At 43.4% G+C, this 26,116-nt stretch overlaps 2 protein-coding genes and 1 long non-coding RNA gene across 3 annotated transcripts; all 3 read right to left on the reverse strand.

Moving 5' to 3' along the window:
• Positions 1-12,034: 12,034 nt before the first annotated feature.
• Positions 12,035-16,826, reverse strand: LOC123485121. Its single transcript, XR_006658872.1, has 4 exons — positions 16,634-16,826; positions 15,989-16,026; positions 15,526-15,590; positions 12,035-12,052 (listed from the first exon to the last, which is right to left on the reverse strand). It is a non-coding gene; the product is annotated as an uncharacterized LOC123485121 (long non-coding RNA).
• Positions 16,827-18,346: 1,520 nt separating this feature from the next.
• LOC123481217 (protein NLRC3-like) lies at positions 18,347-23,069 on the reverse strand (the record flags this gene model as incomplete). The annotated part of the gene is made up of 2 exons (XM_045215995.1): positions 18,347-18,404; positions 22,477-23,069. Coding segments are annotated over 2 exons (651 nt in total), but the record flags the coding sequence as incomplete, so codon positions are not given.
• A 9-nt stretch (positions 23,070-23,078) lies between these two features.
• On the reverse strand, positions 23,079-25,273 carry LOC123485118 (protein NLRC3-like; the record flags this gene model as incomplete). The annotated part of the gene is made up of 3 exons (XM_045215996.1): positions 25,164-25,273; positions 24,744-24,910; positions 23,079-24,538 (listed from the first exon to the last, which is right to left on the reverse strand). Coding segments are annotated over exons 1-3 (1,698 nt in total), but the record flags the coding sequence as incomplete, so codon positions are not given.
• Positions 25,274-26,116: the final 843 nt, after the last annotated feature.

A 26,116-nucleotide genomic window follows, 5' to 3' on the forward strand; every position in this document is an offset into this window, starting at 1 on the left:
TTATCACGATAATGTGCTGTCAATCGCCAATAACAATAATACCCATAATCATAGCCCTGTAGCCTATCACATCACATTCGATCTTATCGATTAGGCTGATCACTAACACCAATGTTAATTAGCCAAAATTATCATTCACGGAAGCTGAAATCAATATTGTAATAACTTGGCGGATGTCTTACCCCCCTAAATCATCTCTCTCTTTATGATAGCATAACTTCTCAATAAATAATAGTCTACATTAAATTGTACAAGAACGCTACAAACCTCTTAAACATGTTTCCTCGACGACAACGTCCTCTACTTCCTTATACATGTATTTCCTATTTCAAACTAGTGATGGGGTCGTTCGCGAAAGAACGGCTCTTTGTGAACGGATCTTTTTTGGCGAACATCGGGAATCGAATTGCATCGGTGAAAGAGCCGTTAATTTGTCTCCCTGATTTACATGCAGCCAGGAGGTGCTTTTTGAGCTCAAAACAACGATCACCCGCAGATAAGTTACACAATAATTATCTAAAGAGGGTGAATCCTTACTGCAGAAACAGTAAATAGTGGGGAGAGCGCGTCATTCTGCTCCAGGCTTATGTTTGTAGTGCGTTAAAAATAAACTTTATTTTTTAAGCAGGGGATCTAATAATTTATCCAGGTAAAAATGTATTTGAACGCGCATTTCACTATCTGACGTAATGGTAGTCTACCTTTTGACCTTTATATTGTAGATTTGCAATTAAGCATTTTAAATGAAGAGCCATTTGGGAGCCAAATGATGGCTCTCTTATGTGAACGGAGTCAAATGAACCGGCTCACCAAAAATACTCATAGGTTTATAGCCTATTATATATTGATATTTAGGTCATGTAAAGTCTCCATACACTTAAGGCAAGTATCCAGCCGATACGTTCATATTCTAGCTAGTGAAAGTCGATTTATATTTTGTATTTCATGATTTAATGAAATTAGGGAGTGGTCGAAATGCACGCAATTGTTCACAATGGGGGAGGGTCATGATCTTTCGCTTGGTCTCAATCACATGATCCATGGCCTCTACTGTAGGCCTAAGGCTATAGGAAGAGAATGCTCGGAGAAGAACAGCGCCAAGTTCCATTTCTAAGAAAATGTACTTCCTTTTCCGAGTTTTTGCACTGCTGCTGGGATGGTGTATACAGTGTTACACAGTGCAATGGATAGGTTATCCCAATCATGAGCCCTGTCCTACCCTGCTCTTGCTGATGTAAACCCCGGTGTGCTTCCTAATCAATGGATGTGCTGTGTACCGTGGGACTTCAGGAGGCGAGTCAAAGGCTTCTAACGAAAAATACATTTAAAAAAGGTTTTAAAAAAGGCAATATCTGTGTGCGCGGACTAGTCTTACTTACTTCCTGTTCAGTTTGAGAGGGAGTACGTGAACATGAGAAGGAAGACAGGAGGTAAGCTCGCTACTGCTGTAATTGATATGAATAAAAACAATATGTTTTGTTGCCCCATAATGAAGCTATTTATCAGAGTTATTGACCTCTCTTTACAATTTATATAAATACTACTGGTCTATGTATTAAAATCCTGTAATATTCTTCTATATGCAGACTATACGGTTATGCGCCGACTGTTGACAAAGCTATGTTAGAGCTGCAATCTGATTTAGTTACATTACAGGAAGCCCTTGTTGATTTAAAACTCGTACTTATTGCGGGCAAAACTAAATATGTTGTTCTCTTATTCACTGAATAAACATGTCTCCGATGGGCTACATATTCACTCATTGGGTGGCTCTGTTATGGAGCTCGTTCCCGCTTATAAATATCTGGGCATTTGGGTTGATAAAGATCTAACGTTTAAAAAACATACTGATGAGCTAGTTAAAAAGCTAAGATTTTAAAGTGGGCTTCTTTTTTATTAACAGCTGGACGCAGATTGTGCTGTCAATTTTCCTTCCAGTTCTTGACCACGGTGACTCCATTTACCAGAATGCAGCAGCCACTACTCTTAAACATTTGGATGCCGTCTACCATAGCGCCTTTCATTTTATCACAGGTGATAGTTTGAATACACATCGCTGCATCCTGTATTAAAAAGTTGGCTGGTCCTCACTAAAATCCCATAGATCACTTCATTACTCCCTTCTTGTTTATAGAGCTCTTGTCCACAAGCTTCCAACATACCTCACTTCCCTGTTGAAATAAAACAACATGAGATACCAAACCCGTTCCGCAAGGTTGGTTAACTCTTGGGGTCCCGCTTGTCTCTACACATTTTTTGGTAAATCTGCCTTTTAGTTTTAACGCACCACAGTTATGGAATACAAAACGAATCACCAATTCGATGATTCGAATCCATCTGGATTCCCAGGTGCTGATAGGGCAGTTTAAAACTCTGTTGTTAAATGAGTCCCACTGAAGTGTGCAATCACCTGATGTCATGTATTTATAGCTGTCTGGTAGTTTCTCTTTGTCTTTTGTTGTTGTGTTGATGGAATTTTTGTCCTCAAGACACCATTACAAATGAGACACTGGTTTCAGTTGGGCTCCCCTGATTTTAAATTCAGGTAAATAAAGAAATAAACCATATTCAAGTAATTTCCATAACTTACCCATGAAGCGGCAGCCGCGGAGATGGACAGTGCATGGGTGCTGAAAGTAGGCTAATTCAAGAAGGCTTCATTCACTTAAACAACCTTCATTTTAATGTCGCTTTAGGCTACTAACAACGAGGGATTTGTGTTGCATATAGAATATCATTGGTTTGTCTCTATGACATTCAGAGGCTGTGCTACAACTTTCTATATTTTTAAGTCATTTAGCAGACGCTCTTATTCAGAGCGACTTACAGGAGCAATTAGGGTTAAGTGCCTTGCTCAAGGGCACAGCGACAGATTTTTCACCTAGTCGGCTCGGGATTAGAACCAGCAACCCTCTCGGTTACTGGCACAACGCTCTTAACCACTAAGCCACCTACCGCCCCAGCCGGTGTGACAAAGGAAACAAAACATTGACTTTGCAAATTCATTGATGATCAAATAGTTCAGTTGTAACTGGTTCTGTTGCACTTATTTTTTTACAGTTGAAATACAACTTTAGCACTGTTCCAAAACTTAAGACTATATCCTCTTTCTTAACAACAGCCTGTATAGAAATCAAAACGTCTCCGGTGAACAGCCTGTATAGAAATCAAAACGTCTCCGGTGAACAGCATGTGTAGAAATCAAAACGTCTCCGGTGGAACAGCCTGTATAGAAATCAAAACGTCTCCGGTGAACAGCCTGTATAGAAATCAAAACGTCTCCGGTGAACAGCCTGTGGGGCGTGCGCTATTCGTTGTCATGCTCTGTTGTGGTATTAAAATAGATTTCTGCTTGTCTCCAGTCATGTAAAATGACGAAGAATTGCATGAAATGCCTTTTATAAAAGCTATCTTTTCTTCACCCCTACCATTGTCCGTGGTGGTCTGCGAATCCACAACCTTCTGGCTACTTTGCCATGTGATGGTTACAAAACAACGAACAGTTTCTAAAACTCCATATCTAAAGGCTCTGGCCTGTCCTAGGAGTGAGGGTAATTTGGGGTATAGGGGAGGGTCACTTATTTTTTTCCTCATGTTTTACAAATTCACATACACAGATAGACAGACACATAGATACATTCCATTCCTTTTAATTTGATCTATGAAATGTATTTGACAGGGATACTGCACATCAATCAACATTTCAGTAAAGGTGTCAGATTTAGCCAGCTAGCTAGTTTTCCACTGTAGTCCCTGGGCAGGTAGATACAAAATAAAATTGCCCTAGCACTAACACACCCGATACAAAAAATCAAAAAATCAAGGGCTTGATGATAGAGTTAATTAGTTGAATCTAAGGTGTTAGTTCTAGGACCAAAAACTAAAACATGCACCTCCCGGGGGCCCTGGAGGAGAGCTTTGAAAAAGGCTGAGCCAGAATAACGTCATTCAAATGAAGTTATAGTATCTGAAGATTATGTCTTTGTTAAATGTTTTCATGAGAAATAATTATGGTAGTATCAGAGGAATGTTTTAAAAGAGGAGGTGGGTGTAGACAGGAGACTTGGGAGGAGGGGCAATAGGGGATAAGAGGACATTCATCATATACGACAAAGTCATTATTTGTTAATGAACTAACTGACACGTTGTAGTCCTACATCAGTTGTACAACTTCAGTGTGGACTTTACAGGTCCCTATGGCTGTGTTTACACAGGCTGACCAATTCTGGGTTCTTTTCTTTCACTCATTGGCTTTTGACCAATCAGATCAGCTTATTTTGCCAATTAACAGGAAAAATATCAGAATTGGGCTGCCTGTGTAAAACGCAGGTGATCCGCCTTCTCAATGAGACAGTCTGTTATCCTCATCACATGACCATGCTAATTAAAAGGCGCAATATGTAGCTTTGTGGGCGACCAGATCAAATTCACGTCAGTTATAGATCTGTCTTCTGGTTGAAAAGCAGTTCTGATAAACGGTAGATCTGTTCTATGTATGTGTGCTACTTCTATGCTTCCCATCCTTAAAGTGCCAATCAGCAGTTGAAACAATAAGAACACGTTATATCCGCCACTGTTTCTGTTAAAATCTGAGGGATTGGGGCTGGAGAAATGTAACCACTCTTAAATTCATAGACAGAGCTACGGATGCATGGACTGACCATCCATGATATCAACATTATAGTTTTAACCATGTTGAGGCTATACAGTGTTGGTTTACATGTACTTTGTTTACAAACAAAGTAAAACAAGCTTAGATTCTGGGTTCTGATGGGGTATGACAGTTGAACTGAGCTCATGAGGCATTTATAAGTTAGATTCTGGGTTCTGATGGGGTATGACAGTTGAACTGAGCTCATGAGGCATTTATAAGTTAGATTCTGGGTTCTGATGGGGTACCACAGTTGAACTGAGCTCATGAGGCATTTATAAGTTAGATTCTGGGTTCTGATGGGGTATGACAGTTGAACTGAGCTCATGAGGCATTTATAAGTTAGATTCTGGGTTCTGATGGGGTATGACAGTTGAACTGAGCTCATGAGGCATTTCTAAGTTAGATTCTGGGTTCTGATGGGGTATGACAGTTGAACTGAGCTCATGAGGCATTTATAAATTAGATTCTGGGTTCTGATGGGGTATGACAGTTGAACTGAGCTCATGAGGCATTTATAAGTTAGATTCTGGGTTCTGATGGGGTATGACAGTTGAACTGAGCTCATGAGGCATTTATAAGTTAGATTCTGGGTTCTGATGGGGTATGACAGTTGAACTGAGCTCATGAGGCATTTATAAGTTAGATTCTGGGTTCTGATGGGGTATGACAGTTGAACTGAGCTCATGAGGCATTTATAAGTTAGATTCTGGGTTCTGATGGGGTATGACAGTTGAACTGAGCTCATGAGGCATTTATAAGTTAGATTCTTCAAGAATCAATGGGTACATACTGTATCATTAATTTATAAGTCAAAAAATGGATTTAGCAACTGCCGAGTACCTCATTAAGTTTTGTTTTGGCATCTTTTTACTTTCTGTTTTGTACACCAGCTTCAAACGGTTATTTCTCAGCGGTTAAGATGGTACCATGTTTTGTCACACAAACTGAAATTAGACAAACTATCAGCATTTTTGCAACCAGGCAAATGTCTCATAAAACTTTCCAGTAATCCAGTCTACTAGTTTCCCCACTGAACCTTTTAACATTTCCAACATCCAAGACACCCAGGTAGATTGACTTCTCAATGAGATAATCTGGGATTCTCATCATCATTTGGACTGAATCTATCTCCATGAAGGCCAACAGGTCACACACACACACACACACACACACACACACACACACACACACACACACACACACACACACACACACACACACACAGATTAAAACACTACAGGTAGATTGACTTCGCGGGCGGGCAGGCAGGCAGGTACAGAGACAGGTCTAAAGTAGTGCACTATATAGGGAATAGGGTTCCAGGTCTAAAGTAGTGCACTATATAGGGAATAGGGTTCCAGGTCTAAAGTAGTGCACTATAAAGGGAATAGGGTTCCAGGTCTAAAGTAGTGCACTATAAAGGGAATAGGGTTCCAGGTCTAAAGTAGTGCACTATAAAGGGAATAGGGTTCCAGGTCTAAAGTAGTGCACTATAAAGGGAATAGGGTTCCAGGTCTAAAGTAGTGCACTATAAAGGGAATAGGGTTCCATTTGGGACAACATGTTCTACTAACTCCAGCTTAGCATGTGGTCTCCCAGAGTCAGGGGGAGGTTGTTACTACAACATCTGGATTGAAATAATAATTTTTCCTATTAGGTTTATTGAGAAGTCATTGAAAATAGATTATTAATGTTTTATCAACAATCTACTCAGAATAATCTAATGTCAAAGTGGACTTGTCCCCCATACATTCAACATCTGGAAGGTCCCTCAGTCAAGTATCGCATTTCAAGCACAGATTCAACTATATACAAAGACCAGGGATCTTTTAGAAAGCCTCATAAAGAAGGGCAGTGATTGGTAGATGGGTAACAATAACACATCAGACATTGAATATCTCTTTAAGCACGGTCAAGTTAATAATTATCCTGTGGGTGATGTATTAAACCACCCAGACACATCAAAGATGCAGTCGTCCTTCTGAACTGAGCTGCAGGACAGGAAGGAAACTGCTTAGTGATGTCACCATGAGGCCATTGGTGATTTCAAAACAGCTACAGAGTTCAACGTCTGTGACGGGAGAAAACTGAGGATGGATCAACAACATTGTAGTGACTCCACAATGATGACTTAAAATAACACAAATATACAGAATAAAAATATTCCAAAACATGCATCTCATATGCAACAACGTACTAAAGTAATACTGCAAAAGGAAACAGCTAAGGAATACACTTTTTGGCCTAAATGCAAAGCCTCATGTTTGGGGCAAATCCAACACAACACATCACTGAGTAACTGCCTCCTTATTTTCAAGCACGGTGGTGGCTGCATCATGTTATGGGTATGCTTGACAATACTGAGGAGTTTTTCAGGATAAAAATAAACGGGATGGAGCTAAGTACAGACTAAATCCTAGAGGAAAACCTGCTTCAGTCTACTTTTCACCAGACACTGGGAGAGGAATTCACCTTTCAGCAGGACAATAACCTACAACACAAGGCCACATCTACACTGGAGTTGCTTACCAAGAAGACAGTGAATGTTCCGGAGTGGCCAAGTTATAGTTTTGACTTAAATCTGCTTGAAGATCTATGTCAAGAATTGAAAACTGCAGTCTAGCCACGATGCCCAACATCTTGACAGAGCTTGAAGAATTATGAAAAGAATAATGGGCTAATATTGTACAATCCAGGTGTGTAAAGCTCTTAGAGACTTAGCCAAGAAGACTCCCAGCTGTAATGGCTGCCAAGGTGTTTCTAACATGTATTGACTCAGGGAGCTATTTCATTTCTATCAATCTAAATATATATATATATATATATAAATATTCTTCCACTTTGACATTAGAGTATTTGATGTAGATTGTTGACATAAAATGACAATTAAAATTAAATCCCCTTTAATCCCGCTTTGTAACATAATAAAATGTGATGCAGATACTTTTGCAAGGCACTGGGTTTCTGTCTGAATGTTCTGTAGCATTACACACCACTGAACATGACTCATGAAGGTCTTCATCACCCCACTGAACATGACTCATGAAGACCTTCATCACCCCACTGAACATGACTCATGAAGACCTTCATTACCCCACTGAACATGACTCATGAAGGTCTTCATCACCCCACTGAACATGACTCATGAAGGTCTTCATCACCCCACTGAACATGACTCATGAAGGTCTTCATCAACCCACTGATCATGACTCATGAAGAATTTCATCACCCCACTGAACATGACTCATGAAGACCTTCATCACCCCACTGAACATGACTCATGAAGACCTTCATCACCCCACTGAACATGACTCATGAAGACCTTCATCACCCCACTGAACATGACTCATGAAGGTCTTCATCACCCCACTGAACATGACTCATGAAGACCTTCATCACCCCACTGAACATGACTCATGAAGACCTTCATCACCCCACTGAACATGACTCATGAAGACCTTCATCACCCCACTGAACATGACTCATGAAGAATTCCATCACCCCACTGAACATGACTCATGAAGACCTTCATCACCCCACTGAACATGACTCATGAAGACCTTCATCACCCCACTGAACATGACTCATGAAGACCTTCATCACCCCACTGAACATGACTCATGAAGGTCTTCATCACCCCCACTGAACATGACTCATGAAGACCTTCATCACCCCACTGAACATGACTCATGAAGACCTTCATCACCCCACTGAACATGACTCATGAAGACCTTCATCACCCCACTGAACATGACTCATGAAGACCTTCATCACCCCACTGAACATGACTCCATGAAGACCTTCATCACCCCACTGAACATGACTCATGAAGACATTCATCACCCCACTGAACATGACTCATGAAGACCTTCATCACCCCACTGAACATGACTCATGAAGACATTCATCACCCCACTGAACATGACTCATGAAGGTCTTCATCACCCCACTGAACATGACTCATGAAGACCTTCATCACCCCACTGAACATGACTCATGAAGACCTTCATTACCCCACTGAACATGACTCATGAAGGTCTTCATCACCCCACTGAACATGACTCATGAAGGTCTTCATCACCCCACTGAACATGACTCATGAAGGTCTTCATCAACCCACTGATCATGACTCATGAAGAATTTCATCACCCCACTGAACATGACTCATGAAGACCTTCATCACCCCACTGAACATGACTCATGAAGACCTTCATCACCCCACTGAACATGACTCATGAAGACCTTCATCACCCCACTGAACATGACTCATGAAGGTCTTCATCACCCCACTGAACATGACTCATGAAGACCTTCATCACCCCACTGAACATGACTCATGAAGACCTTCATCACCCCACTGAACATGACTCATGAAGACCTTCATCACCCCACTGAACATGACTCATGAAGAATTCCATCACCCCACTGAACATGACTCATGAAGACCTTCATCACCCCACTGAACATGACTCATGAAGACCTTCATCACCCCACTGAACATGACTCATGAAGACCTTCATCACCCCACTGAACATGACTCATGAAGGTCTTCATCACCCCACTGAACATGACTCATGAAGACCTTCATCACCCCACTGAACATGACTCATGAAGACCTTCATCACCCCACTGAACATGACTCATGAAGACCTTCATCACCCCACTGAACATGACTCATGAAGACCTTCATCACCCCACTGAACATGACTCATGAAGACCTTCATCACCCCACTGAACATGACTCATGAAGACATTCATCACCCCACTGAACATGACTCATGAAGACCTTCATCACCCCACTGAACATGACTCATGAAGGTCTTCATCAGTGTCCTTCATCACCCCACTGAACATGACTCATGAAGGTCTTCATCACCCCACTGAACATGACTCATGAAGACCTTCATCACCCCACTGAACATGACTCATGAAGACCTTCATCACCCCACTGAACATGACTCATGAAGACCTTCATCACCCCACTGAACATGACTCATGAAGACCTTCATCACCCCACTGAACATGACTCATGAAGACCTTCATCACCCCACTGAACATGACTCATGAAGACCTTCATCACCCCACTGAACATGACTCATGAAGACCTTCATCACCCCACTGAACATGACTCATGAAGACCTTCATCACCCCACTGAACATGACTCATGAAGACCTTCATCACCCCACTGAACATGACTCATGAAGACATTCATCACCCCACTGAACATGACTCATGAAGACCTTCATCACCCCACTGAACATGACTCATGAAGACCTTCATCACCCCACTGAACATGACTCATGAAGACCTTCATCACCCCACTGAACATGACTCATGAAGACCTTCATCACCCCACTGAACATGACTCATGAAGACCTTCATCACCCCACTGAACATGACTCATGAAGACATTCATCACCCCACTGAACATGACTCATGAAGACCTTCATCACCCCACTGAACATGACTCATGAAGACCTTCATCACCCCACTGAACATGACTCATGAAGGTCTTCATCAGTGTCCTTCATCACAACTTGAAGAGACGTTTGCTCTATAACCCGTTTTATAAACCTCGTCCCCAAAAACAAACGTACCTATTGGATGAGAGTCTTTGCTGTATTCATCTAAAAGACAAACAAGAGAAAACATCATAAAAACATTTTAATAGCATCTGTAAGAAAAGTACATTTATGATTGACATACTGTTCATGTATAGTATTTCTTACCTTTTGATACCACTGATCTCCATACTGTCCTCTCATCATCCCCGATTAACTCCATCTCAATGTCAACCCCTGTGTTTCTCATAACCATCTTACAACAGCTTGGTGTGGTGTCTGCAGGTAACAGCTGAATCTTCTGTAGAAGGTCATATGGTGCAACGGTTGAGACAACAGACAGAGAAAGAGAGAGAGAAAGAAATAGAATGATATTCCAGTTATGAATATATAATATGACAGATTCATGTCCTCAGCCTGCTAAAACTGCACCTCTGGATTGATGGAGGAGGAATGGGGATTCTTGACTGCAAACCAACTGTTCAGCTTTAAGGACCCGTTTGGACTTGACAGCAGAAATTCTGAATATCCTTGGGACACCTGATGTTTCTCCCGGTCCCGAACAGCCTACAAAATGAGCAGTGTAGTAGTCAGTCTGAACAATGTAGTCTAATAATTCACACAACATGCAGCTCACTGAGCAATCCCTTTTTATCAACCCCCAAAAATGTGTACACTATTTTGTATTTATTTTACCCTTATTTTACCAGGTAATTGACTGAGAAGAGAGTCTATTTTACAGCAACGACCTCGGGAAGTGTTACAGGGGAAAGGGGTTGAATGAGCCAATTAGAAGCTGGGGATGATTAGGTGGCCATGATGGTATGAGGGCCAGATAGTGAATTTAGCCAGGACACCGGGGTTAACACCCCTACTCTTACGATAAGTGCCATGGGATCTTTAGTGACCACAGAGCGTCAGGAAACCTGTTTAACGTCCCATGCGAAAGACAGCACCTTACACGGGGCAATGTCCCCTTCACTGCCCCGGGGCATTGGGTTCTCCTTCGAACAGAGAGAAGAGTGCCGTCTACTGGCTCTTCAAATGAATGAGACAGAAATAGATTTCTCACAGAGCTGCATGTTGTCTTCGTAATCTATAGATTTTCAACAAACTATCAGCTTTCCTTTAGTAAGTTTCAACATACTGTTGTCACTTCAATGATGGTGCCTCACCTCTTTCTGACTGGAGTTTCTGAGGAGCATGTACAGCCGTGAAATTACTGTTGCCTTTTTACTGCCATATAGAGGACCACGTCACAGTGGACATCTACGTTCCAAAAAAAGATATAGCTCAGTATAACAGAGATAGCTGAGAACCTGGGATGGAGAATCTTAGCATGGAATCTGGTGACCTCATGCACTTCCTCAACAGACACTCCATGTTCCTCTACATGAAGAATCTTCATCTCATTCCTCAGGGAAGGGTTGGTCCCTGAACAACACAATAAAAAGGAGACAGAAAGACAAATATTGTATTATTCAAACAACTAAAACACAAGGAATATGCGGTACCAGATCACAGTAAACTCAAACTCCCAGAATATTCATTTATTCATTCAGGAAGTGAAACTCAGTTACATGGAAATGTCTTTCTGAATACTATGTCTATATGGTTTTACCTAAACAGACAAAGTGTGGCAGATGAACTTCCTCCAGTTCACCTAACTCCATAGTGATGTCCAGCAATGGACCACCTTGTCCGTACTGCATGTCTTTCAGAAGTTGACTGTAGGGTTCCCAGTTCCTGAAGTGATACTTCAGAATGACATCTCTCTCACACACCCAGCGGAGCCCAGACACTGTGCACTCATAACGCCCTTTGGGTGTCCTGTGCCTGAGGGCAACAACAAGATATGGTAGAGAGGGTCAATCGTCAAATGGAGAGGTTGGATTAGTAGCTGCTGTACTTAATTACAGCTACTGATAACAGTCTGCTGTAGTTTACAACAATTCTAATTTCTAAAGTGGAAGTTGGGAGAGTTTTACTCGGGTGGTTCAGTGAAACAATTATAGTTTCTGAGGTGGAAGTTGGGAGAGTTATATATATATTTTTTTTTGGTGAGGGAGGCCTGCCTCTCTCCTTTCCCTGATGTTTAGTTCATTTCATTCCGATCTCCTCTGCATTATTGTAGCCATCTGCTGCAGCCTGTCAACTATGCCTCTGCCTATCCCTGTTCTCTCCTCTCCGCACAGGCTACACAAACGCCTCACACCGCATGGCTGCTGCCTCTCTAACCTGGTGGTCCCTGCACGCACCACACACCTGGAGTTCCAGGTCTCAGGCAGCCTCTGGAACTGCCGTTCTGCCGCCAACAAGGCTGACTTCATCCCAGCCTATGCTACCCTCCAGTCCCTCGACTTCCTGGCGCTGACGGAAACATGGATTACCACTGAAAACACTGCTACTCCTACTGCTCTCTCCTCGTCTGACCATGTGTTCTCGCATACCCCGAGAGCATCTGGTCAGAGGGGTGGTGGCACAGGAATCCTCATCTCTCCCAAGTGGTCATTCTCAATTTTTCCCCTAACCCATCTGTCTATCTCCTCATTTGAATTCCACGCTGTCACAGTCACTAGCCCATTTAAGCTTAATATCCTTGTCATCTATCGCCCTCCAGGTTCCCTTGGAGAGTTCATCAATGAGCTTGACGCCTTGATAAGTTCCTTTCCTGAGGATGGCTCACCCTTCACAGTTTTGGGGGATTTCAACCTCCCCACGTCTACATTTGACTCATTTCTCTCTGCCTCCTTCTTTCCACTCCTCTCCTCTTTTGACCTCACCCTCTCACCACCCCCCACTCACAAGGCAGGCAATACGCTTGACTTCATCTTTACTAGATGTTGCTCTTCTACTAATCTCACTGCAACTCCCCTCCATGTCTCCGACCACTACTTTGTATCCTTTTCTCTCTCGCTCTCCTCCAACACTACTCACTCTGCCCCTACACAGATGGTAACGCGCCGCCGCAACCTTCGGCTCTCTCTCTCCCACTACTCTCTCCTCTTCCATCCTATCATCTCTTCCCTCTGCTCAATCCTCCTCCCTCCAATCTCCTGATTCTGCCTCCTCAACCCTCCTCTCCCCCCTTTCTGCATCCTTTGACTCCCTGTGTCCCCTATCCTCCCGGCCGGCTCGGTCCTCCCCTCCAGCTCTGTGGCTTGATGACTCATTGCGAGCTCACAGAACAGAGCTCCGGGCAGCTGAGCGGAAATGGAAGAAAACTAAACTCCCTGCCGACCTGGCATCTTTTCACTCCCTCCTCTCTACATTTTCTTCATCTGTTTCTGCTGCTAAGGCCACTTTCTACCACTCTAAATTCCAAGCATCTGCCTCTAACCCTAGGAAGCTATTTGCCACATTCTGCTCACTGCTGAATCTCCCCCCCTCCCTCTCTGTGGATGACTTTGTCAACCACTTTGAAAAGAAGGTTGACGACATCCGATCCTCGTTTGTTAAGTCTGATGACACTGCTGGTCCTGCTCACACTGCCCTACCCTATGCTTTGACTTCTTTCTCCCCTCTCTCTCCAGATACAATCTTGCGACTAGTGACTGCAGGCCGCCCAACAACCTGCCCGCTTGACCCCATCCCCTCCTCTCTTCTCCAGACCATCTCCGGTGACCTTCTCCCCTACCTCACCTCGCTGATCAACTCATCCTTGACCGCTGGCCATGTCCCTTCCGTCTTCAAGAGAGCGAGAGTTGCACCCCTTCTCAAAAAAACCAACACTCGATCCCACTGATGTCAACAACTACAGACCAGTATCCCTTCTTTCTTTTCTTTCCAAAACTATTGAGCGTGCCGTCTTTAGCCAACTCTCTTGCTATCTCTCTCAGAATGACCTTCTTGATCCAAACCAGTCAGGTTTCAGGACTGGTCATTCAACTGAGACTGCTCTTCTCTGTGTCACGGAGGCTCTCCGCACTGCTAAAGCTAACTCTCTCTCCTCTGCTCTTGTCCTTCTAGACCTGTCTGCTGCCTTTGATACAGTGAACCATCAGATCCTCCTCTCCACCCTCTCCGAGCTGGGCATCTCCGGCGCGGCTCACTCCTGGATTGCGTCCTACCTGACCGGTCGCTCCTACCAAGTGGCGTGGCGAGAAGCTGTCTCCGCACCACGTGCTCTCACCACTGGTGTCCCCCAGGGCTCAGTTCTAGGCCCTCTCCTTTTCTCCCTATACACCAAGTCACTTGGCTCTGTCATATCCTCACATGGCCTCTCCTATCTTTGCTACGCTGACGATACACAACTAATCTTCTCCTTTCCCCCTTCTGATAACCAGGTGGCGAATCGCATCTCTGCATGTCTGGCCGACATATCAGTATGGATGACGGATCACCACCTCCAAGCTGAACCCTGGCAAGACGGAGCTGCTCTTCCTCCCGGGGAAGGACTGCCCGTTCCATGATCTCGCCATCACGGTTGACAACTCCGTTGACCCTGGACAACACCCTGTCGTTCTCCGCTAACATCAAGGCGGTGACCCGATCCTGCAGGTTCATGCTCTACAACATTCGGAGAGTACGACCCTGCCTTACACAGGAAGCGGCACAGGTCTTAATCCAGGCACTTGTCATCTCCCGTCTGGATTACTGCAACTCGCTGTTGGCTGGGCTCCCTGCCTGTGCCATTAAACCCCTACAACTCATCCAGAATGCCGCAGCCCGTCTGGTGTTCAACCTTCCCAAGTTCTCTCCGTCACCCCCCTCCTCCGCACACTCCACTGGCTTCCAGTTGAAGCTCGCATCCGTTACAAGACCATGGTGCTTGCCTATGGAGCAGTGAGGGGAACGGCACCTCCGTACCTTCAGGCTCTGATCAGTCCCTACACCCAGGCGAGGGCATTGCGTTCATCCACCTCTGGCCTGCTGGCTCCGCTTCCTCTGCGGAAGCATAGTTCCCGCTCAGCCCAGTCAAAGCTGTTCGCTGCTCTGGCACCCCAATGGTGGAACAAGCTCCCTCACGACGCCAGGACAGCGGAGTCACTCACCACCTTCCGGAGACATTTGAAACCCCACCTCTTTAAGGAACACCTGGGATAGGATAAAGTAATCCTTCTACCCCTCCCCCCCCACTGGCTATAGGGTGAATGCACCAATTTGTAGTCGCTCTGGATAAGAGCGTCTGCTAAATGACGTAAATGTGCCCTTGAGCAAGGCACTTAACCCTAATTGCTCCTGTAAGTCGCTCTGGATAAGAGCGTCTGCTAAATGACTAAAATGTAATGTAAATGTAAGCCTATTCCCAAATGTAATGGGGAAATACACTAGCAAGTGGAATGAAATGTTAAAAGTAGTTATTTTACCTGAACATTGTCACTCCCTGGACAGTGGAAGTCAAGGGTTCAATCTGAAGCCAGTGTGTGGAGTCCTGAACAAGGACAAGCATGTCAGTTATACATATGGGGCCAGTTTCCTGGACACAGATTGAGTCTAGTGCTGGACTTAAAGCATGATCAATGGAAGTTTCAATAGAAAGTTTTTTAAGGTCCAAGATTAGGCTTAATCTTTGTCCGGGAAACTGGCCCATTAAATGAACAAAGTAATTTATCTAATGTATTTATTCAATGTTACATGGAATGCTGGTGATTGATCCAATTAAACTGTCTAATGACAAAATATGACAGAAGTTAAAATCCTGCATTCCTACAAGCAGAACACAGGACTGTCTATATCCCAGTATGAATGGTTGGTCAGTACACACCTGGCTTTCAGACTGTGCCTGACTCCTGAAGGTATGTAAAAGTGAGAATTGACATTATGACTTACCTCAACATGGTCACAAGTCTTACAGCTCTGAGGAATCCCTGAAGTCAAAAGTAGTTGTTATTTAAAACGGACAATCTCATGTAATAATGAATTAATAAATATTAAACAGACTTGTAATAAAAATGAATGTAAGTGAGCAACAGTCTCAGAATGTACACTCATTATCATACCATAATCTGACATTAGTGTTATATTAATGAATGTTTGTGGAAGCAGGAAACAACATGGTTCTGGTCCATGTTTTGTAGATGTTGGGGGCCTGATTTCTGGTAGATCCCAGGATGAGAGCTTAAAGGTAGAGTCAGCTAAATGATGTTGTACGAGCAGCACCGCAGATATTGTGATGAGCAAGATGCCTGACTTCTCTCTCACACAGTATCTGCCCATGTGCACGGGTTCTCTTCACTCTCTTACAGCGTGGTAGCCACGGGACCAAAACAGAGGAGTTTAGCATCGCGCTCCAACGCCCTTAGTTGTTGTAGAAATTGACCCACTATGATGTTTACTTTGTGCATCTACATCATATTGCTGACTCTACCTTTAAGTTTGTTTTGACCAAATAGATCATGATTGTGTTCCTTGCCTGGGACTCAAGAACGCTTTAATCGTATTTTGATTTTAAAACAATTATCAGTTAACACTCACATATCTGGTCTCTGGTGTTCTCAGGTCCAGGCTTGATACAACACTCTCCACCATGGTCTCTGGTGTTGGGAAAGCAGATGGATAGACTGTGATTAAACTAAATACAACTTATAAAGGCTTTATATAGCATACATACAGTCTTCATAAGCAATACAAAGGGTGTATAAAGGGTGACAGAACAGCTCCCTATGTAGGGTGCATTGCCAAATGTGACATAACACACTGTCAACTTCCATGAAGTCAATACTGATGGTGACATTACAGGTGACATTGCTTATCTTGATGAAAGCCCCTAGAGACGTGAAGTCACCAGGTATCATTTTAACAGGTTCTGATGCCCTCTTGTGGTTAGAGTGAAACTGACACTACAGTGAGACATAGGAGAGGAAACATCTGTACATCCAACAGAACACATTAAAACACACCACTACTAATCTAACTGTCTGTAGGTCCAACAGAACACATTAAAACACACCACTACTACTAATCTAACTGTCTGTAGGTCCAACAGAACACATTAAAACACACCACTACTACTAATCTAACTGTCTGTAGGTCCAACAGAACACATTAAAACACACCACTACTATTCTAACTGTCTGTAGGTCCAACAGAACACATTAAAACACACCACTACTACTAATCTAACTGTCTGTAGGTCCAACAGAACACATTAAAACACACCACTACTACTAATCTAACTGTCTGTAGGTCCAACAGAACACATTAAAACACACCACTACTACTAATCTAACTGTCTGTAGGTCCAACAGAACACATTAAAAACACACCACTACTACTAATCTAACTGTCTGTAGGTCCAACAGAACACATTAAAACACACCACTACTACTAATCTAACTGTCTGTAGGTCCAACAGAACACATTAAAACACACCACTACTACTAATCTAACTGTCTGTAGGTCCAACAGAACACATTAAAACACACCACTACTACTAATCTAACTGTCTGTAGGTCCAACAGAACACATTAAAACACACCACTACTACTAATCTAACTGTCTGTAGGTCCAACAGAACACATTAAAACACACCACTACCACTAATCTAACTGTCTGTAGGTCCAACAGAACACATTAAAACACACCACTACTACTAATCTAACTGTCTGTAGGTCCAACAGAACACATTAAAACAATCTAATTGTAGGAATGATTCCAGAGGAAAACACATGATAAAACATTGCTATGACTCACCTTTGAATGTGTTGGTCATCTATCTGACACAGGGTCACTGAGGAGGAGGAGGGAACCCCAAACCCAAACCCAGGATAGAGGGGTTCAGTGAATGTGGTGTGTTTTGTGTAAAGGTGTGTCAGTGTACCAGAGGAGGACACACTATAGAAGGACAAAGTACCAGCTGGCCAGTCCAGATACACTCCAACTCTGTTAGGAACAGGACCAGGGATGGATCTGCAGACTCCAGCATGGTGAAAGGCATATCCACTGTCAATGCAGAATAAACACCAGGACTTCCTATTGTATCCAATCCAACTGTCCTCCTCTCCCTTCCTCTTCATTCCTTTGTACACCACACCAATGCCAGCCCCGTCACCACCCATTTCCACCTCCCAGTAATAACGAGATCCAGATAAGCCTTCTCTGCAGAGAACTTGGGGATAATGGTCAAATCTGTCTGGATGGTCTTCATAATGCTGCTTCTCCTCCACCCATGTCACCTTCCTGTTCCCCTCAGACAGTATCAGGTGTGGGTTTGCTGTATTTGGGTCCAGGGTGAGATGACAGGCATCTGTAGACAAAAGGAGAGTTTAATCAAACCACATCTTCATATAAAATGTTGTTTTGTAGGTAGAGAACAAGTATTGATTAGTTACTATGTTACTGTAGTTCTGAATATGCAGTTAATTAGGATTGAAGAGACTTACATTTCCTCAGCCCTGATTTCAGCCTGAACTCTCCACCATGATCCACACTGTAGGAGAAACAGGTTATTGACTGACAAAGACCTAATACAGCAGTCAACATTTAAACCATATTGTTGTGTTCTGGTGCACTATCCAAGTTCATTACTAGAGAAATACAGGTATTCTATCCTACCTACTGCATACAGAACAGAGTACAATTCATTACTAGAGAAATACAGGTATTCTATCCTACATACTGCATACAGAACAGAGTACAATTCATTACTAGAGACATACAGGTATTCTATCCTACCTACTGCATACAGAACAGAGTACAATTCATTACTAGAGACATACAGGTATTCTATCCTACCTACTGCATACAGAACAGAGTACAATTCCAACAGGATATCAGAGATGCAGAAGAAGAGTATTAATGTGGTGATGATGTATGCTGTGTTGGAGTGCTAAGCCTGCTGGGTAAACATCCCCTGTATTCTACCATCATGTCCTCATGTTACTGAACCTACTACACTACATAGGACACAACCACTGCTCACACTATTAGGACATCTATTCTGACTTACTTCAGCTTCATCAGTTTATCTGTGGGATCCACCAGAGCAGCTGAAAGCAGTCCCCCTGCAGAGTCTCCTGGGTGATTGTAGCTCAGGTCCAGCTCTTTCAGGTGGGAGGGGTTTGACCTCAGAGCTGAAGACAGAGCAGCACAGCCCTCCTCTGTGACCAGACAGCCAGACAGCCTACAGAGAGACACAACAGCTGTCTAGGTTGGTGGACTGGTGTCAATCATCTTGTAGGACACCCATATATTTGTCCATGACACAAACATTGTGATGAAACATTTGATTTTCAGAGTATTTGTTTTACTAAGCTCAGTACCGACCTGACTGAAACAGCTGTACATACCCCAGTGTGTGTAGTTTACAGTCTGGATCCTCCAGTCCAGCAGAGGGCAGTGTAACTCAGCTCAGTACCGACCTGACTGAAACAGCTGTACTTACCCCAGTGTGTGTAGTTTACAGTCTGGATCCTCCAGTCCAGCAGACAGCAGTGTAACTCCTGAGTCCTGCAGGTCATTGTCTCTCAGCTCCAGTTGTTTCAGTTGTGAGTTGGGTGAACTCAGGACTGAGGCCAGATCTGAACAGCAACCCTCTGTCAGACCACACTGACCTAGACTAGAGGGCAGAAGAGCACATGATTAACAAATGTCTAAAACATCCACATAATAAGTCATACTGAAGAAAGTTAACTCACACTAGTGTCTGTATGTTACAGAGAGGACTGGTTAGTCCAACACAGAGTAGCTCCACTCCGCTGTCTTCCAGGTCATTGTAGCTGAGGTCCAGTTCTCTCAGGGGGGAGTTTGGTGTCTGCAGAGCTGAGGCCAGAGTCTCACAGGATTCATATGTGAGTTCACAGTCAGACAGTCTGGAGAGAGGAGATATAGTGATTCACTGTTAAATATGCAAAGCTTTAAGAATAATGAGATGCATTAAGACAATAACAGAAGGACACATGATTAACCAATGTTAAAAACATACTAACTCACTCAAGATATTTACCTTAGTTTGATATATGTTGTTATGTATGTTTCTGGATATGTCCCAAAATGTTAAAATAATGTTAAAAACATACACATACTAACTATACTGAACAGAAATATAAACCCAACATGTAAAGTGTTGGTCCCACGTTTCATGAGCTGAAATAAAAGATCCCAGATATGTTCCATACGCACAAAAGCTTATTTCTCTCAAATGTTGTGCATAAATTTGTTTAGATCCCTGTTAGTGAGCATTTCTCCTTTGTTAAGATAATCAATTTTGTTAAGATAATCCATTCACCTGACAGGTGTGGTATATCAAGAAGCTGATTAAACTGCATGATCATTACACAGGTGCACCTTGTGCTGGGGACAATAAAAGGCCACTCTGAAATGTGCAGTTTTGTCACACAACACAATGAAACAGATGTGTCAAGTTTTGAGGGAGTGTGCAATTGGCATGATGACTGCAGGAATGTCCACCAGAGCTGTTGCTAGAGAATTTTATGTTCATTTCTCTACCATAAACCGCCTCCAACATCGTTTTAGAGAATTTGGCAGTACATCCAACCGGCCTCGCAACCGCAGACCATGTGTAAACACGCCAGCCCAGGACCTCCACATCCGGCTTCTTCACCTGCAGGATGGTCTGAGACAAGCCACCAGGACAGCTGATTTAACTGTGGGTTTTCACAACCGAAAAATGTCTGCACAAATAGTCAGAAACCTTCTCAGGGAAGCTCATCTGCGTGCTCGTCATCCTCACCAGGGTCTTGACCTGACTGCAGTTCGGCGTCGTAACCGCCTTCAGTGGGCAAATGCTCACCTTCGATGGCCACTGACACGCTGGAGACATGTGCTCTTCACGGATGAATCCCGGTTTCAACTGTACCGGGAAGATGGCAGAAAGCGTTTATGGAGTCGTGATGGTATTGTGTGGGCAAGCGGTTTGCTGAGGTCAACGTTGTGAACAGAGTGCCCCATGGTGGCGGTGGGGTTATGGTATGGGCAGGCATAAACTACGGACAACGAACACAATCACATTTTATCGATGGCAATTTGAATGCACAGAGATAGCGTGACGAGATCCTGAGGCCCATTGTCGTGCCATTCAACCGCCGCCATCACCTCATGTTTCAGCATGATAATGCAAGGCCCCATGTCACAAGGATCTGTATACATTTCCTGGAAGCTGAAAATGTCCCAGTTCTTCCATGGACTGCATACTCACCAGACATGCATGTTTGGGATGCTCTGGATCGACGTGTACGACAGCATCTTCCAGTTCCCGGCAGTTTCCAGCAACTTCGCACAGCCATTGAAGAGGAGTGGGAGAACATTCCACAAGCCACAATCAACAGCCTGATCAACTCTATGTGAAGGAGATGTGTCGCGCTGCATGAGGCAAATGGTGGTCCATTTATGGACTGGTTTTCTGATACACACCCATACTTATTTTTTTTAAGGTATCTGTGACCAACAGATGCATATCTGAATTCCCATTTATGTGAAATCCATGGATTAGGGCCTAATGAATTTATTTCAATTGACTGATTTCCTCATTTGAACTGTAACTCAGTAAAACCTTTGAAATGTTTGCATGTTGCATTTATATTTTTGTTCAGTATACAGTACATACATAATATATAAACACTCACAGTGGATAATGAAGATATTTAACTCACACTAGTGTCTGTATTTTGCAGAGTGTACTGGTTAGTCCAACACAGAGCAGCTTCACTCCTCTGTCTCCCAGGTCATTGTAGCTGAGGTCCAGTTCTCTCAGGGGGGAGTTTGGTGTCTGCAGAGCTGAAGCCAGAGTCTCACAGGATTCATATGTGAGTTCACAGCCAGACAGTCTGGAGAGAGGAGATATGTTGATACACTGTTAAATATGCAAAGCTTTAAGAATAATGAGATGCATTAAGACAATAACAGAAGGACACATGATTAACCAATGTTAAAAACATACTAACTCACTCAAGATATTCAACCTTAGTTTGATATATTTATCACATTCTATGTATGTTTCTGCATATTTACCAAGACGTTCAAATAATGTTAAAAACATACACATACTAACTACATACATAATATATAAACACTCACAGTGGATACTGAAGATATTTAACTCACACTAGTGTCTGTATGTTGCAGAGTGCACTGGTTAGTCCAACACAGAGCAGCTCCACTCCTCTGTCTCCCAGGTCATTGTAGCTGAGGTCCAGTTCTCTCAGGGGGGAGTTTGGTGTCTGCAGAGCTGAGGCCAGAGTCTCACAGGATTCATATGTGAGTTTACAGCCAGGCAGTCTGGAGAGAGGAGATCATCTGTTAGATATACAAATCCTTCAGAATAATGATACTGTATACATCAACTCAATAACAGAACTTACAGTGCTCTCTTGCAGGTTTTCACTACCGGCAGCAACCTCTGATAACCTTCCTCTGATGTGGTGTATGTCTTCAGGTCAAACTCCTCCAGCACCTCCTCTGACATCAGTAACAGGTAGGCCAGGGCTGAACATTGGTCACGTTTTAGTCTTGTTTCTGAAAGAGTTCCTGATCGCAGGGAGGTTTGCATGTCTTCAACTAGAGAGTTGGCACCAAGTTCATTCAGACAGTGGAACAAGTTGATGATCCTTTCTGGTGAACGTTCCTCCTCTATCTTGTCTGAAAGGTACCTGACTGTTCTCTCAACTGTTTCCTCATTGCTCTGTGTTGTACTTCCTGTCTGTGTCAGAAGGCCTCGTAACAGATTCTGATTGGACTCCAGTGAGAGACCCAGAAGGAAGCGGAGGAACAGGTCCAGGTGTCCATTCACACTCTTCAAGGCCTGGTCCACTGCTCTCCTGTGTAAGTCAAACAACTGGATTGAATCCTCCTCTTCATCCTCACTAGTGGTGGAAAAAACATTTTCCTTCTTGTCATCATCCTTCTCTTCATCATCATCATCCTTCTCTTCATAGTCATCATCATCATCATCATCATCCTTCTCCTCATCATCATCATCATCATTCTCCTCATCTTCATCATAGTCATCATCTTCGTCATCATTCTTCTCCTCGTCATCATCATCACTGACTGAAAACGCTTCATAGTACTCTTCATCATCATCATCATCATCATCATCGTAGTCATCATAACCACTAGTGACTGCTTTGGGGGAAAAAACATTTTCCTTCTTGTCCAGCCATGATTCTAAAGCATGCACTGCTGCTAGAAACTCCTGAATGCTCAGATGCACAAAGCTGTAGACCTTCTCTTGGTTCAGCCCAGATTCTTCTTTAAAGATCTCTGTACACAATGCTGAGTACTCTGATGCCTCTGTGACATCAAGGCCACACTCTCTCAGGTCCTCCTCATAGAAGATCAGGTTGCCCTTCTGCAGCTGTTGGAAAGCCAGCTCTGCCAGTTTCAGGATCATCTCTTTGTCTGACTGAGACAGTTCCTTTGGGTTTGTCTCTGTGGCTTTGTTGTACTTCTTGTTCTTCACAATGATTTGGATGAGCGTGAAGTGTGTGAACATCTGGGTCAGAGTTTTGGGGACTTCATCCTTCTCTGCCTCTTTCAGCATAATCTCAAGGACAGTGGCTGATATCCAACAGAAGACTGGCATGTGGCACATGATGTGGAGGCTCCTTGATGTCTTCATGTGTTTGATGATTTCATTGGCCAGATTCTGATCTGTGATTTTCTTCCTGAAGTACTCCTCCTTCTGTGGATCATTGAACCCTCGTACCTCTGTCACCTGGTCAACACACTCAGGAGGGATCTGATTGGCTGCTGCAGGCCGTGAGGTTATCCAGAGGAGAGCAGAGGGAAGCAGATTCCCCTTGATGAGGTTTGTCAGCAGCACGTCCACTGAGGTTGGCTTCGTGACATCACAGCACCTCTCATTGTTTTTGAAGTCTAGAGGAAGTCGACACTCATCCAGACCATCAAAAATGAAAACAGTTTTGGTTTCACCATCTTCAATGCTGTCAATCTCTTTCAGCTCTGAGAAGTAGTGGGAAAGAAGTTGCATCAGACTGTATTGGTCCTTTTTCAGGTTCAGATCACGGAAAGGAAGAGGAAACATGAAATGAACGTCCTGATTTGCTTTTCCCTCTGCCCAGTCAAGGATGACCTTCTTCACAGAGACTGTTTTTCCAATGCCAGCGATTCCTTTTGTCAGCACAGTTCTGATAGGTTTGTCTTGTCCAGCTAAAGGCTTGAAGATGTCGTTGCATTTGATTGGTGTCTCTTGTGTGGTTTGTTTCTTGGATGCCATCTCTATCAGTCTCACCTCATGTTCATTATTGACCCCTCCACTTCCACCCTCTGTGATGTAGAGCTCTGTGTAGATGTCATTTAACAGACTTTGGTTTCCATGGTGTCTAATTCCTTCAGATATGTGTTGATACTTGTGTTTCAGTTTAGCCTTAATGTCTTGTTGGACTGTCAGAAGAGTTTGACCTGTAGGAGAACAATGAGAGTTGGGACTCATAAGTTTGTGTGTGTGTGTGTGTGTGTGTGTGTGTGTGTGTGTGTGTGTGTGTGTGTGTGTGTGTGTGTGTGTGTGTGTGTGTATGTGTGTGTGTGTGTGTGTGTGTGTGTGTGTGTGTGTGTTAGAGGGGCCTTTGTCCCGTTCTTTGTAATATTGTATGAAACACAGTCTTACTTCTTCTGTCCAGAAGGTTGTGTGTGATCTTTAATGCATCCTCACTGTCCAAACTCTCCACTTCCTTATTGTCATCTGGTAATGGTTCCTGGCTGAAAGCAGGTGGCTGATCACTCTTCATTGATAGCAGGCTGGGGGCAGGTGACTCTGCTCTGGGCTTCTGGACACTGAACAAAACAGGGAGGCAGATCACCTCATCAATATCTCATCAATACCTCACCTACATCATTTCAACAAGTGTATAGCTGAACTCATAGAAGTCCTGATGTTTCTTTATAAAGCTACAGTCTGCAATTGGTAAATCGGTTTGGGGACTTTTAAATGAATGATGTAGAACTACATTTGATGTAATTTGGGAAAACTTTTCCCTTTAGTTTTATATCTTTAAGAGAACTGTATATTTTACATGTAATCTCTTACCTCTTAGAACTGGTGTCTTGAGTCATTTTAGAGGTAGTGGTCCCCTCCTCTCTCTCCCCAGAGAGACTCATTTTAGAGGCAGTGGTCCCCTCCTCTCTCTCCCCAGAGAGACTCATTTTAGAGGCAGTGGTCTCCTCCTCTCTCTCCCCAGAGAGACTCATTTTAGAGGCAGTGGTCCCCTCCTCTCTCTCCCCCAGAGAGACTCATTTTAGAGGCAGTGGTCCCCTCCTCTCTCTCCCCCAGAGAGACTCATTTTAGAGGCAGTGGTCCCCTCCTCTCTCTCCCCAGAGAGACTCATTTTAGATGTAAGTCACAGCTCACTCAGCTACAATAAGAAATAACAGAACAGTCAATATTTCTGAACATTGTTGAAGAACCATTAACAATGACAACACTTTTACTGTCTGTGGTCAAAGTTCAAACAGAGACTTCATGTTGCATTTAAACATGCACAGTTAATTTGATTTGATTTGACTTGGATCCCCATTAGCTGATGCCATAACAACAGCTAGTCTACCTCGGGTAAACACAACTAAAAAGACGTTACAGCTTAGATTGACAGACATTATCAACATTTACCAAGTAGACATTACATACAGTTAAAATAGTTGACAGGTATTTCTTCTATACCAAAGGAAGCCAGGCTATAATGTATCTTTCGTCTCTCTTTGCTTCATAATTGTCCTTTAATTCGCAAGAGGCTGAATGTATCTCACAGGAGAAAGCATCCGAGCGAGCTAAACAGCGCCCCTCTGTCTCTCTATGTGTAGGCCATCTATCTGATGCTGTCTGGTCCAAACGAGTATGACATTGTTGCCCGTAGCATTGAAGACAAGGGAAGCCAGCGAACATTTGGCCTTTGATTTAAAAAACTATTAGAAATGAGCCAATCAGCGTTGAGCTAAACTGAGCGAGCTCAACTGTGATTGGTTCTGGTGCTCCAATAAAAGGTG

Source organism: Coregonus clupeaformis, unplaced genomic scaffold, assembly GCF_020615455.1.
Source record: "Coregonus clupeaformis isolate EN_2021a unplaced genomic scaffold, ASM2061545v1 scaf0577, whole genome shotgun sequence".
Taxonomy (NCBI): domain Eukaryota; kingdom Metazoa; phylum Chordata; class Actinopteri; order Salmoniformes; family Salmonidae; genus Coregonus; species Coregonus clupeaformis.